At 39.1% G+C, this 16,150-nt stretch overlaps 1 protein-coding gene across 1 annotated transcript; it reads right to left on the minus strand.

The window, feature by feature from the left end:
- Window positions 1-4,424: 4,424 nt before the first annotated feature.
- LOC124277109 lies at window positions 4,425-13,616 on the minus strand. Its single transcript, XM_046712768.1, has 9 exons — window positions 13,574-13,616; window positions 9,276-9,467; window positions 8,619-8,762; window positions 8,098-8,112; window positions 7,323-7,573; window positions 6,594-6,680; window positions 5,736-5,862; window positions 5,182-5,399; window positions 4,425-4,513 (listed from the first exon to the last, which is right to left on the minus strand). The coding sequence occupies exons 1-9, from the start codon at window positions 13,614-13,616 to the stop codon at window positions 4,454-4,456; spliced, it is 1,137 nt and encodes a 378-aa protein (XP_046568724.1). The 3' UTR covers window positions 4,425-4,453.
- Between the last annotated feature and the right edge of the window lie 2,534 nt (window positions 13,617-16,150).

Raw genomic sequence — 16,150 nt, forward strand, 5'->3', positions numbered from 1 at the left:
ATTCAGTGATTGTGGCTGCACTACTCCAGACTGCGTTGACAAACAAACATCAGGTTTGATCGAATGAAAGTCTCACTTCCATGAGTTCGAGAAAGTAGTAAGAAGATTCTCCCAGACTCTGAATGCAGTGTTGCAACCACCCGTAGATGTGTTATCAGTGGAGTAGGTGCCGTTCCTGAGGACAAAGTCGTCGCTGCAGTTTCCAGTCAGTGTCCCACACAGACCCAGACTTTGATTCTCGTCTTGGACTGACGGGTAGATGTACACATTCATGAAGTTACCGTAGACATTAACTTTCACCTTTCCTCCAGTTGGCAAATACACCTGCGGATGAGGAAGCTGATACTTAAAACTGGGTATCATCACTATTTAACAGTGATCTATTTGTTTTGACTATACATAACCATTTAACTCCTCTGCACGCTCTATGCTTGACGTCACCTGAGATAGGCGAAGGTAAAGGTTAGAATTTGTCTTCATAATCAGCGCACATTGGTTGTCATTGTTGCATGGGTTGATGCGCTTCATAGTTTCCCAATTGCCTTGATCGATTCTCATGATGCTAATAACTGGATTCCTCCGATAACTGAATATTGCTTACTGAGGCGTTAAAAAACGAAAACGAAAACATTCACTTGACTAGTGACCTGTGTTGTGTACATGGCATCACGTGTAACAACTTTTATATATCAAATTATCTGCATCTTTAACTAGTACTAATAGACAGCATTTCTTCAACTTCGATTTACACCATGTGACCTGAGGTGAAACAACGGAAATATACAACAAATAAGAAAACATAAATTACCTCATAGCTGTTGTCCTTTTTCTTGACTTGAAGTACATCTCCGTTGTCTTCACATAGTGTGTATTCTGTTGTCCAGATACTGGGCTGTCCCAGTGCGCACCTGTTGAACTCAAACACTGTCCGGCCAGCTCGTATAGCAACTCCACAATTACACCATGCATTGTGCCGACCTCCTCCACAATCTGCTGTCTGTATTTGAACCTATAATGATATAGCCAATACAGACTAAAGAGTGCAATATTCATTATCAACATAATGTTAAATACGGTTTCATGGGTAGGAAATATGCAATTCATGCGATAAAACCCTAATAAAGCATTATATGACAAATGGTAGTACTTTCGAAATTCTAAGATCATCAAAAAAGCAATCCTTTAACTTTAACAGGAAATTGTTCTTTTAATCTCCTTGATACGTGATGTAAATTAATTACGACATAAGTAGATATGTGCACTGACAGAGAGACTCAATGATGTATTATTTTGCTATTATTCTAACCTTACACATTCCATTCTTATGAGTAATGTTCACAAGACAGTATGACCAAAGGAGTGACTTCAACTTTCCTTTAGTCAGTATTCCCTGCATGTCGCGCAATAGTCCTTCAGGTCCAACCCCTGGTATTTACATTTAATACTTGTTCAGGTTCAGTCGAGCATTGTTATCTTTACAAGATATCTAAGGGCGTAATACGACTCTTATTTGGAAGTTGTTTGGTCACGTTTACAACATTCAAGGTCTTGTGAAACTTTCAAAACCTTAATGGCTGGCATGTATGTGCAGAACATTTCCAAATATGACGCATCAGTTACAAGAATATAAGATGATACGATTCCCTATTTTAATTGTGAGATATGTTCCCGTGAGTGTATTTTTACAGGTGAAACATTGACTAGTCCTTGCACGTGTTTTCTACATGTGTCACCTGTAGATCGAGCTACACTGACCTGGTATCATCACTATTTGATAGTTATTCATAAACACATGCTCATGATATGGTAAATATCGCCAGTCGACTGTGACTTTGGCAAAGATTCCGTATGGATCCTGAAAGAGGTTTGTAGATTTCATTGCCTGTACCTATTTTTCTGATAACAGTAAATCACCATAATATCTCAAGAGATTAATGTCAATTTATTTAATCAGTTATACATACCTTTTTGGGTTTTTGTGTTTTTATAGTGCTGAAAAGGCCAGAGGCCTATAGTACATTTTACATTGGGAAGCAAAGGGTGCAACGAAAATAAATACATGAAGTTTTCAGTGGCAAGAACCAACTTTGACAGTTCGAGACAAAAATGTAATATTGTACTTACTGGGGCTTTTGTCGACCTAAAATGAGTTCGACACTACCCCTATTTCGACACATCTAGTTCGAGACATGAGGGTAAAAATAGTAATAAATATAGGGAAATGGGCAATGATAGAGAGATGAGTTCGAAAATTCGTCTCAACCGAATTCGAGACACTTGGGTTCGACTGTATAATCATCATAAATATTATCACATCTGTAATGCAGAGGATATGACATTCATTGCATGGTATATATACATTGCAAGATACTTTGTGACTGTTTGAATTTGGCATGACATGAGAGTATAGAATTTGTCTGTTCGTGGGATCCAAATAGAAATATTTCTTTATGTATTCTTTTCTGATATTTGTACACAATAGACTAACAAGCAAGTAGTATTCATCTTCCACCTCCTGATAAGTACAATATTTACACAATCGGTTTTTTAATAACGACATGAATTTTTCCATCACAAGGTATTTCAATGTAAAAACTGTTAAGGATCTTTTTAGTACTGATAATTTTCATTAAATTATTGAATGTGTAAAAGAAATAGAATTACTAGATACATTTTGATGAATAGTTTGTAAATAGATATATATGTTATTATTGGTAGTTTGGATTAGTAACTGAGATTATTTGTGGCTGTATCCTTAAAGGGGGTTGAAGTATCGTAAAATTATTGTCCCCCTCAGAGGGTACGTAAGTCCCAAAACTTTCAAAGTCAATTTAAACATTTTTAAACGTTGTATTCTTTTTATGTTAATTTTGGTTAACATTTTGTACAATCGCCAACGGTTGAAGGGATGTTGTAAATCCAACTAGGGTCCATGCAGGTAGCAAAGGTACTGTAAGTCCCCATGGTCCCTAGTATTGTGAACTACCTTCTGTTGTTGGTGATCTATAGCCTATTTTTATATTGTGTTGTCCTCTTTAGTTAAAATGTTTTAGATTTAATTAATAGTTTTACATTTGTATCTGTGATACTCTAGTTGTTTTACTGTCCTTCGTTGACGGGATTTTATACTCTATCTTTAATTATTGTTAATATATATGTTGTTTTAGTAACGATATGGCTGAAATATTGCCAAAGAGACTTTAAATGTTAACTCACTCACTAATAACGACATGAGTAGATATGAGCACAGACAGACAGACAGACTCAATGCTGTATTCTTTTGATATTATTCTAACCTTACACGCTCTATTCTATGGGTCATGTCCACAAGGCAGTATGACCAAAGGGTGACTTCAACTTTCCATTAGTCAACTTTCCCTTTTGAATACTAGTATATACATACCTCAACTGGAAAGGTCTTGTGCTTATACAAGGTGTAGGTACCTTCGTATTGGTGTTCGTAATACCTGAAAGAGAAAATCAGATTTCGCTGTGATACCATGCACAAATGGAAATAGAGGTGTTTCGCTGCCAAAAGAGGTGTTGTAAAAAATATATCCTTTCAACATGCAATAAACTACTCTTTTAACGAACTCATGTAGGTAGAACGAACTGACTGATACAGTGAACTGTTTTTCTTGAACCGTTGACTGTTTTAGTCGAGTTGCATATAAAGAACTACAGTTACAGCAAACTAAAATTAGTGCCCCCCTTTGAGTTCCTTGTAGTTGTCGTTTACCGGAGAAAATTTCATTAATACATATGGCTAATTAAGGGAGTCTGAATCCTGCCGGTCTCTCTTCACAAATTGAATCATACTGCCAAATCAAACTGGTACCGTTGTTAAATATTGGATATCATGAATTCTTAAGGCCAACTGACTTTTATGTAAGTGTGTCAGGCAAATGATAATTTCAACACCGGTTGGATTAAATATAAAATATTTACCTCATTCTGTCTTGCAGTCCACGATGAGCATGGAATAGGTGTATCAAATTTCTTTCACACCTGATTGGTATTTGTTTAAATATTATTGTAGCTACTGACGTTACACACTCAGGTATACATGGTCACACACGAACCATTGGAACAGTACACAACCCTGTGCACTTAAAAGAACCCGCTAATCCGTTGGAATATGACCAGATGGTGGCATTGCCTGGACAAAGTGCTGTGACTATGTGTCCCAGTCCACCAAGATGTGAATGGGTACCTCGTAAGGATTGGAAAGCCACACTAACTCAGTGCGCCTAGTGGCTGCAAGAGTTGTATGCTCCCCAGGGAGTTGAGATTGATAATACGACGTGCCGTTGAGATTGACATCCAGTGATCGAGGGAAAAACAAGCTGAGCTGGATAGCGGCTGAGCTGGATAGCGGCGCGATACAAATGTTAGCATAATAGAAATAATAATTAGAAAGATTTACCTTCCGTCAAATGTCAGCATGTGTGGATCAGTGACTGCATGACACGACTTCCGTGCAATCGGGTCTGTGTTCTTTTTTCAGCTGAACCTGAACACACACATAGGTTACTAGGAGGAATATGTACAATTATTTAGAAAATATTTATGGATTCAACAGACCTGGAGCTCTGATGTCTTTTAATAGCGTGTTTGTGAAATGCCAGTTTCGATGGTTAAAGCGGTGGTTTCAGGCGATACAAACATCAATACGACGTTGACGATGGTAGTAGTAATAGCAGTAGTAGTAGTAGTAGAAGCAGTAATCCATACATAACTCGCATTATATACACAAGGACACAAAGCACGCGAGCAAAGGATGTTTCCAATTTGCGCAGTTTAAGTGAAAGACTATACAGTGGCTGCAGCAAGGAAGATAGGTTGATGACTGTAAGTGGACAGGCAGCTCGTGGAATGAACAGCACACGTCATTCATATCTAAACGTTCCATCCGGCCTGTGGAACTGACCTTTTCACATAAGAGGTCAGGAATTCACTTGCATATGACGAGATGTGATCATTTACATTGAGTGAGCATTGTTTTCCGACGCTATCAGCAATATTCCAGCAATATCACGGCGGGGCACACCAGAAATGGGCTTCACATATTGTACCCAAGTGGGGTATCGAACAAAAGTCTTTATAAGGGATTTATAAGACACATAGGCATAAACGTATCTTTTTATTCCCACTGTATGTGATAAGAAATTCAGGATTTACCGTTATGACGCCGACAGTATATCTGGCCCAAAACTCGTTGCCAGGTAGCACATCAGGGGTGACCATCTTCACTTTCAACATAGTACTTGCCGAGCCAAGGGTCTGAGACACTTGACCAAATACCCTGATTGTGGCAGCTTTATTCCATTTCGTATCCGAAAAAACTGTTCCACAAGATGAACTTGCCAACCTAGACTGGTTACAATCAGCGGTTGTCTCTGAAATATGGATACTGATATCACTTACAATACGCTCACACACACACACACACACACACACACACACACACCAACTATCGTTTAATGTTGCTTTTGGATAACTGAAAGTATGACAGTTATGAAGGTAGGTCCGGGATTAATATTAAAAGGGAAATTTCACATCCATCGAGTAATTGTTTTTAAACTTCGCAATATTCCAGATATATGATTACTCTCGCTCTGTGTCTGGCATCATGAACACTGATTGTAATATGACAGGCTGCAACCTGCCAAGTCACAGAGCCTATAATAACATTACAATGCATTACATTTCATCACCTATATATATGTACATACCAAGGTGAACTGATTCTACGAGGAGTTCACATCCAAGACCTTCAGTCCCACAGCCAAATGGTACCGTCAACAGCAGGGAGATGTCAGCGAACCCTCCTTCTGATAGTGTAAGTGATTCTTCAGATATCTGTAAAACAGTAAAAAAAACATTCAAATTTTATTTCAGAAACAATATGTCGTTTGAGCTCACGTTTCAGCGAAGTAATGGAACATAGCCAAGATCTGAAACATGCCCAGATCATAGACTTTCTCCGAGCTGAATTATAACACAAGACGTTTACTCAGAAATGTACTGTCATAATAAAAAAGGTGTAAAGAGTATTTTAATGATTAGGGCATAAATGTCGGTTATAGGCCGTTTGACTTCATTTTAAACCGATGGATTGCTCACTAACACAAAATCGACTAATCGCAATAAAGCCATATTTTGCACAGTCACATGAAATCGACAGACAACATCCGATGATTTGTCTCATAATTTTGGACACCCGAATAAAAAAGTTGTTAAACAAACGATCATTTTTTTGTTGTCACATTTTTCACGAGGGGTGGCCACTTGCTGATAGTACACCCAGGTATTCAACAAGCGTGTGCAGTGAAATTTCAATTTCACACGTACAATTCGCCCATCTTCGTTTTACGCCGCTTTTAGCAATATTCCAGCCATATCACGGCGGGGACACCAGAAATCGGCTTCACACATTGTATCCAAGTGGGGAGTAAAACCCGGGTCTTCGTTGTGAAGAGCGAACGCTTTAACCACTAGGCTACTCCGCTACTCTGCAGATGCAGATGCAGGTTATGATTAATATATGATACAAGGAAACGATGACAAATAGTTCCAACGAGGCAGTTTACCTTAATTCCAATAAACTTCGAATCTGACAAAACAGGAACACTGGCTGCTGTGTCATTTCCGACGCTAGCTGTGACTGAACACCGCAACTGTGGTAAGTTAGAGATGGTAAGTTAGTGCAAAATGTGAAAAACAATATTGTTAATGTAGTTAAACTTAATAGCAGACAATCGATAGTTGAATCACCCGCACAACTATAAACTCTTGAACATTGACTCAATTGCGTATATCGATGCTCATGATTTTTGAGAGGATTGTCTGGTTCAGACACGATTATTCACAGGCCGCTGCCGTTTATTTGAAATATTGCTGAGTGCAAAACACACAAACATAAATATTGACTCTTTTTGCCCACTGAGGACTTTCACTGTAATAACCACCCCCTACGCCGGGAGAGCGGAAGGTCGCGGGTTCGATCCCCGGACGTGTCAAACCAAAAAACGTTAAAATATAGTACGCGTTGGTCCCTGCCTGGCGCTCGACATTAATGGGTACAACAAGGACTGGTCGGCTCGGAGTCAGTATAATGTGGCTGAGTGGGGTATTCATGCTTCACTGCGGCATAGTATCTCAATGAGCTAGCACTATAACCAAAAACAGCTGGTCTAGCCACACATACACACGCATGCACGTCGTCATATGAGCGAATTATTCTTAAGTGCGACGTTAAACCCCATTTCACCTCACCTCACTATTACAGCCGGTTTTTATTAATTGCATTGTATATGTACCTCGAATCCAACTTGAGTTATGTTTACACTGATCAGTTTAGCCTCAGTCAAAGCATGTGTTTCTATAACACCTCCACCGCTCCACTTCAAGGGTTCTTCACTGAGGACAAGCTCTCCGTTAACGACCCAGTTGGTTGTGTAGAAGACGTCATCTGCGTGTTTGCTGAACTCACAACGGAACTCCAGCTTGCTTGTATACTTATTGTTGCGGAGTCGGGTAGTAACGTTTGGTTTCACGTTAAATGTTGGAGCTGTAACAACCACAGACACATAGTCACCAACATAGTTATATGGTGTACAGTTTGCTATGTTATAATGTTACTTTATGGGTGATTACATACTGGCCTTGTCGTAGTCAGAGGTAAGTCACATTTGCCCGAGGTCGACTGTATTGATCTGATGTGTGCTGAATTGGCCCGAGATACAGTGTAAGGCCCGATGCAAACACCTCGAGCTTTCATAAGCTGTGAGGGACCAGTATGACTGACCCAGGAACTATAACAAGGTCAACATGATAACGTTAATGTTTAATAACATTTTTATTAATCGAACTGCTCTCTCATAACCGCAAGGTTGTTTCTCCTGATTTTTACTTCAGTTATACAATTTGTCATGGTTTTATTGAATATCCGCTTGAAATAGGCTTTGTACTTTTTTTTATCTTTATGTATCTATCATGACAAAATCTAAAAATCTATCTGTGCAATATATATACTCTTATGTAAATATTCAAAAGGTTATTTTAGCAATACAAACGTAAAGCCGTATTACTTACGGATGTTCGGTGTACCTGCAAGCAAGGTAAACAAAATATTACTGACCCAATATTTTTCATTCCATTCATTTATATTATAAAGTTACACCGTGGAACTATCTGGATAACGTAAAATTTGGACAAGCCTATTTCTATCATATAGGGAATCTTCCTTATCTTCAAAGTAATCGCAACTGAAATCAAATGAATAATGATCTCTTTTTGATGATCAGATTCTCCCATATAAGTATGATTTATTTGCACTCATGTCATGACAGATTAGCTAACATACTATGACAGAATTGGATGGACCAGGGTACAGATACTTGCTGGTTGAATTTTGTCATATCTATGTAGTTAACGAAACAAAAGAATCATTTGAAAACAGTGTTACTTTTGCCACTGTATGTCATGTCACTTGTTCAACACAATCTGAGGAAATACGGAAGTAACTGATCCCGGCTTTATACAATAAAAAAGTTACAAAGTGGAACTATCTGTATTAAGGTATTTGTGTCTGTTCATAGAGAATATTATCTTACCAAAACAGTATGCACTTGAAAATATTGTTTTCTTCAAATAGAATATCTCCTTCGTGCCACACATTTTGGTTTCTATGTAGAACGGTAGGTAACAGTTGTTGTTGTGAATCTGAATACACATTGTGGATGTGTCACCGTTCTTTTCTGAAATACAATCATATATCCGTTGAAAAATGTTCTGGCTTCTCCCAAGGAGAACTTTCCCCAAAATTGTTGTATCCCAAAACAAGTATTGCAACTGCTTCGCTGGAAAATTCGTCATGTAAGTGCATGTGGTACTAACCGAAATGCGAAATGTACAGCACATGTCAACTGTAAAAAGACTTTTAACCTTGTGAACTTTTCGGCATGAATTGTTCTTTGAAACCTGTGTTCACAATGCTGTGAAATGTAGACACCACTGCAGCTGTTTTTGTTCGAAAGCTGGCTGGTATAAACTGTGAAGCACCGCTCCCAATCACCCTTTGAATAAGTGAGTGAGTGTTGTTTAACACTATTCCAACAAAATCATGGCGGGGGACACGAGAAATCGGCTTCACACAGTGACGAGGGACCGTTTTAACCACAAGACTGCCCCACCGCCTAATCATCCTTTGTAAATTACTGAAAATATATTGCTTGATATCGAATGTTTAAAAACTCAGACAAAATACTCACTTTGTCTCCATATTGGATAACGAGTACCGCAATGCTGAAACCCCGGTGCTGAGTTGAGTAGGTATTTACCACTGGAGTCATACCAGCCTTCTGTAAGCAGCCTGTCGTTGAGGGCTCTCTCACTTGTTGCTATAACGTAAACACCGTCTCGCTTCTCAAGATTTGGAACTTTCGTAGTTCCACTGCATGGATCTGTAGCAATAGTACGGTATTGAGTCGTTGTTGTTATTATGCCAACACAGTATAAAATGAATCCAGTGAAGTATTTCATTTAAACACATAGAGTGGGAGAAAAGTGAGGTTACCTTGGGCCCAGAAACCGACAATTCCGCACAAGTAGAGTAACAAAAATACGTCTCGAGTAGCCATGCCTGTCGCTGCTTCATCAACAAAGATAATCTGTTCAAAACAAGTGATAACAGACATGTGGTTTTATACTTCTAACTATATATATACGTTCTGATTTTCTAGTGAATGGTAACATTGGGAAATGAGTGTGTGAGTGAATTAAAATTTCATGTCACATCGGCAGTATTTCAGCCATATCGTGAAAGTTTTGTATTCATACAAACGAACGATATATATTCCTATCAACAAAGGGCAGTACAATAACTAGAATATCACAGGGCACGTAACCATTAAACGATATTTCTATACACGACACATTGTGAAAACGGGCTATAGATCAACGGGCTATATGCTCAAGCCAGATCACCATACTACAGACCATGGTGACTTACATTACGTTCGCAACCTGCCAACATATACTCAAGATGGGTTTACACCATATCTTCAGATGTTGGCAATTGTTGGGAAATTGAGCCAAACATTGTAAGGACACATACTGTACTATTAAAACGATTGTAAATATCAAAATACTTTGAATGAATCGTGACTTACGTACTCTCTCAAGGATGATATAATTTTACGGTATTTCAACCCCCGTCGAAGGCGCAGTCACAATCAGTCTCTGTTAATAATCAATTCTTTTAACTTATAAAAGACACCACATTTTACATCAGAATGTATGAATGAGATCTATTTCTTTTAAAACACCCAAGCTTAAACGAGAATGATCGTTATTTGAAAGGTCCTTTACTGTTTGGACACTATAATATTTATCCCCAGTGATGGAAAAGTCAATGCAGTCAAGCAGGTCAAGCTTGACCGTGATTCTTTCATAACAAGCGACAGAAAACCGAGGATCCTCTGCTATAGCTATTGCATAATCACATCTTGAAATCTGGATTGACAATCCAAAGTAGACGTAACCGACAGTGGGTTGAATTTCATGGCATTTATTTATACCCACTTAGGTGTCTTCTTTAGCATTAGATCACGTATGTAAGATTTGATCACGGGTTTATAATCAGAGTATCGTATGAGAAGTGGAGTCACAGACTGAGGGACAGGTTCCAGGCCACTGGCAGACTACTAGACAGAGATTCGCTCTGGAAGACCCGGAAAAACATTCAAGGGCTAATGTCCGATATGTTGTGTTCCAAGCCCTTCGTAACCGATTCACAACTGCCAGTACCCAGTTGCCACAAGCTGCACAGGCAGTCTGCCTTCCACATGCACTAGGTTTTTGTGTTTGGGCGTTTGAATCAAACACGGTGCTGGGGTGTTTCAGCACCCTTGCTTTTCGCTGTTTTTGACAATGTTTCATTTCACTCAAACTGAACGAATATTGAATCAGTTGCTTCACTGCATGTTCCAACATGTCGTTTAAAGTGCCCATTATCCTTTTAATAGGTGTTTGTTTTACCGAAAGGTCAAATATTCACCAAACATTATACCCATAAACTTGGCATGCTTTACCACTTTAAGTGAGTTGCGATCTAAAGTTATAGCTTGGTCTTTATAAATTATTGCATTTTTTAGGAATGTTTCTAAACGCACTAAATGATCAATGGTACTTCTGTCTGTTTTTACAGAAACCACATTGTATATCAGCAAGAAGATATTTGTACCAAAGGAGTTATTAATCGTGCGTTCCATGGTTTTGCAAAAAGCATCTGAAATCGGTCGATAATTTGAAGGATGGGGGTTGAAGGATGGGGGGTATGATCACGTCCAGGTTTATAGACGTGGTGTCAGACTCATCGGAAGAGTTGCACTCCAACTGGAGGTATAACAAGGCACAAACCTATATTTTATTGATTGAATATATCTAACCTTTCAGTAAGGTAAGTTTGTAGTCCCATAAAATAGGCACGGAAAATGGTAACCAGCCTGTTTCCATGGCGACACGTGAACAATTTCTCTAACAGGTATTATTCATGAAATATGTAAAAACTTTCGAAATAGTTTTAAACTCTGAATTGAAAGACATGAATCTTTTTTATTCAGCATAGACATAAATTTTGAATGGGTATTTGTTGAATGGATATATTGCACCAGAAGTAAAGCTTTGGGCCAAAATATCGCATTCATGTGTCTTGAAAGCTACATTTATGTTCAGTTAACGGTGAAAGTAATTAACTTTACTATGGTATAAATAATAAATGAGAATGGTCATTCGAAACTTGTTCATTTATGTGTTTTCAATGGTGAAGCATATAAAAAAAACAACCTGAATGTTTATACGTGCGCTCCAAGTTTAGTGAAATAGTCAATACATGTAATAAGTCATATGCCTCTGGTATACATTCTTGTGCACGAAAATGTGAGAATATATTAATATCAAAGTACTAGCAATGATAAATTATCTAGAAAACGTTTGCGTAAATATGTGGAGGATATTTCGAATATTTGACCATCAGGGACAAAACTGATGTCTGTCAAGTCCCTACTTTGGCTTACAAACTCTGCTTTAGTCGAAATGTCTTGTGGATGTGAAAAGGGTTTGTCGCTTTGATTCACACATTCATTCACAAAGTACGAAAAGTTAATAATCACGCATGAGCATACATTGAAAGTTTCAAACCACAGCAATATGCCAACGGGTATCGTATACCTTCATAAGCTTTGTAGTGTGATGAGACTTATTCATTTTGGTCATACACTTTTGGAAATACAACGAAACATATTGAATCACTTTGAGTTTTTTTGCATAATTTAAAAAAATACAATTTTGGCAAGGGCATCAATGGGACAGAAGCGGTTTGAAACAATGCCATGACTGAGTTTACAGGAATAGGAAAGTGTACTGGGATTGCTCGAAGCAGGGACTTCACAGACAGCCTTTGCCAGGCGTTTTAATGTGAACCAATTAACCCATAAGCCGTCTTGTCAGAAGACATAAACAAAGAGGAAGCGCTGCAGACCGTTCTCGAACAACGTTCGGTTACGACGGCTAAACAAGACCGACAAATTGGACTGGCGAACCTCCGAGATCGCATCAGGACGGAAACAGCAACAGGAGCGAACACAATTGACAGGCATGTGAGACGAATCCACCCCATTGCAGTCAGACAGCGCCTGAGACACAAGGGGTAATGATCCCGGCGTTACTACCGTGTTGACCACGGCTTTTTTTCCGTAGAATTGCGTTTTCGGACGAGTCAAGGCACTGTGTTTAATTTGTTGATGGAAGAGAACGAGTTTATCGGCGACATGGTAAGCGTTACGCCAATGCATGGGTCAGACAGCGAGATCGACGGTGGCAGTGTGATGGTTTGGGGGACAATAAACGCACGTTTCAGGTGCGATCTTCACGTCATCAGGGCCATCTCACTGCACAGCACTACATGGATGAAATTCTAAGGCCGGAAGTCGTTACTTTGCTGCGCCGTCACCTACGACGTAAACGCCAGTTGATATTCCAGCGTGACAACGCACGGCCCCATGCTGCAACAGTGACAGAAGCCTTCCTTCAGCAAACTGGAATCATTGTGATGGACTGTCCCGCTTATTCACTCGACTTAAACCCCATTGGACACTTGTGGGACGAACTTGGGAGGCGAGTTTACAGACGTCAGCCACCGCCAGCCAACGTTGCAGATTTCACCCTAACCTTGCAATAAAACATTTCCTGTGGCCTTTATCACTCGTCTCTGTGACTCTATGCCCCAACGTATCCAAGCCTGTGCCAAAGCTGATGGAGGCCACACGAGATACTGACTGTGATAACGGGGGTGCCTCAGTTTAGAAGATGCTGTGCATGTCATGTTGACAACATTCTATTCTTATTTCATGTGCTTTTCATAAATAATAACAACTGATGTCTCGTTATATTTTTTCCTCACATCAATCTCGGCTATGCGTTTTCAAAGTGACACGGTAAACAAGTTTGTGATATCTCATAGTTCAGTTGGCAATGTCTCAAAAAGAACTGTCTTCTGCTATTGTCCAACCTTGGTCCACGGGGTCGCCAAGGTTCGGGTCCTTCCGTATCATGTGCTAGGAAATCCTGACATTCCTTCTTGCTGTTATCTGGAAAGCCTGTACTTCCATCAGCAATGATTATCAATTCTGATTGTACAATCGCTATGTCAAGTAGATTTGGATACAAAGAAAGATCTTGGTAACATAAATGGCAAGCCTTGCATCTCCAAGTTTCTTTTGTATCTTGTCTATTTTGCTCCGATCATTACACAGGTACTTAAAAGAGTATACACAACCGAAGACCTACGTTCAACACATCCACAGTACCAAATTGCTTGTGGGCTGCGAGGTCCTCTTCTTTCAAGTTGTTTATGTCTGCCACAGCAGTCCTTCAATAAAGACACCTCCACCACACTACTAGTGACAGGAACTGACCATGAAAGTCATTGTAAGATGCATGTTTACTCCTTATTATCCCATGACTGGAGGCTGTAGGCTTCATTTACACAATTATCCAACGATAGAGATTCTTGGTCATAGTTTATTATATTGATGCCTGGTGAGTGAATTCAGTTTTTTGTCGCACTCAGCAATATTCCAGCTATATGGCGGCTACTGTATACCAGACAATCCAGTGATCAACAGCATGAACATCGATCTACGCAATTGGGATACTATGACTTCAACATGGAATCAGAACGTGGAAAGTATTATATACTGTATAATAATATAATATAATATGATGTATGCAACCAAACCGCTGTTTCATTCAGACCTTCACATACTTCATAACATGATAAAACCTTTTCAAATAGTGCACTGTACAGTTCACTATGATCATTATCCACCTGATAAAAGAGCCCATCACCCTCGTCCCACTCCTAATCGTTTATATATGCCAATCAATTCGGGAGATCGGGGTTTGATTAATGTGGAGGCTCTTCGTGATTTTATTGTGTACTTTTGCACAAATTTATTTATTGGATTATCCTCTGGTGATGCATGTCAAGACACATGATGAAAGCAAGGAATTCCACAGCTGTTTCTAGCGTGCCAAGGTCGTTGGACAGAATCTAAAATTTGAGGTTGATTTCGTTATCATTCACCAAATCTGACCACAGTCGGTCATCTGTGGAGGAACTTTCTGAGAAACCATTTCATCGTGTGTAAAGAATAGCAATCCAACGCACACCTTCGCCTGGATGAAGTTCGGCTGGTTTTAAAAGTGAAACTGAGGGCTTTCTTTTTGCTGCCCAGGATCAGTCACTTCCCACTTACAATCGCTATCTTAACCAAAATATCAAAATGAAATGTCAACTTTGCAATGTATTTAAAGAAACTGTCCAACACCTGTTTAGTGGATGCCCTTCCTTGGCACATACAGCATATCTTAAAAGACGTGATGGCACGGCTCGTTGCTTTCGTCTTTGCCATGGTTGTGGCTTTAACTCCGAGGTCCATCCATGGTACGACCCTGAACGTCCAGTGCGTCATGGAAAATGATGCTTTTAAACTTCTTTGGAATAGGCCAATATACAGCAACCTTATCTTGTCCTTTTAGATAAAACCAATGAATGTATTTATGTTATTTTCTGTCCCTTTTCACAGCAACCCAATTGGCAAGATTCAGGAAAAGCAGTCTAAATATGTGGACCTCGCCTTTGAAATGTCTCGCTTCATTTCCTTAAGTTTATAGTTAACTCCATTAAAGCCTTCTTACCACGAGCTGAAAGTTCTAAGACCGCTTTTCTAACACTATAACTACACGTGAACACAAAACCTAGAAAATAATACTGCTTACCGTTTCAATGTTTCTCCCATAATAAAGCCAGTTTTCCTTAACCGCTAATTTCCCATCTCTCCTAAAAATAAGAACTTTAGATTTATCTAAATTTACAGTAAATCCCCACTTATCTGCATACGATTTTAATGTGTCTAGCTGGCACTGAAGACCACCAATAGTATCTGACACAAAACTTACATCATCCGCAAACAACAACATTAGAATTTCAGGTACATCTGGAAACAATTGGACTCCATGTTTACCATAACTTGCAATTTCTACAGAAAGTTCATTTATAAGCAATGAGAATAACATTGGACTCAACGTACAACCCTGCCATAAACCAAATGGACAAATAAAACATTCCGTTAACACGGATTGTACTCTGACACACGATTTAACTGTTTTATATATGCTCATAATGGCTTGTAACATTCTACTGTTTACGCCGTATGATGAGAGTAATTTCCAGAGTTTATCTCTATTTACAAAGTCAAAAGCTTTTTTTAAATCAATGAACGCAACGAGTAGTATAAAGAATAGCGGTATGAGATCGCTTCTGACAAAAGACTCTGTAAAGCTTATTTTATGAAATAAAGCTTTGGTCAGGCCCTTATCTCTCTCCGCTAGTGTGCATACCACTTTTGAATCCCCAGCCAACTTCCTGGTCACTATGACCTCGAATCGGCACTTTCCTGGTCATGCGGCCTATGACTCAAGCCAACACTTCCTGGTCACGTGCACTATTGTGATCACTCGACAGGGAGGTAAGTGTTGTTTGTCCTAGCAATAAATTTTCACATCAATAAACTATATAATGTTG

Source organism: Haliotis rubra, unplaced genomic scaffold, assembly GCF_003918875.1.
Source record: "Haliotis rubra isolate DU_JTF1 unplaced genomic scaffold, ASM391887v1 Scf218, whole genome shotgun sequence".
NCBI classification, from domain to species: Eukaryota; Metazoa; Mollusca; class Gastropoda; order Lepetellida; family Haliotidae; genus Haliotis; species Haliotis rubra.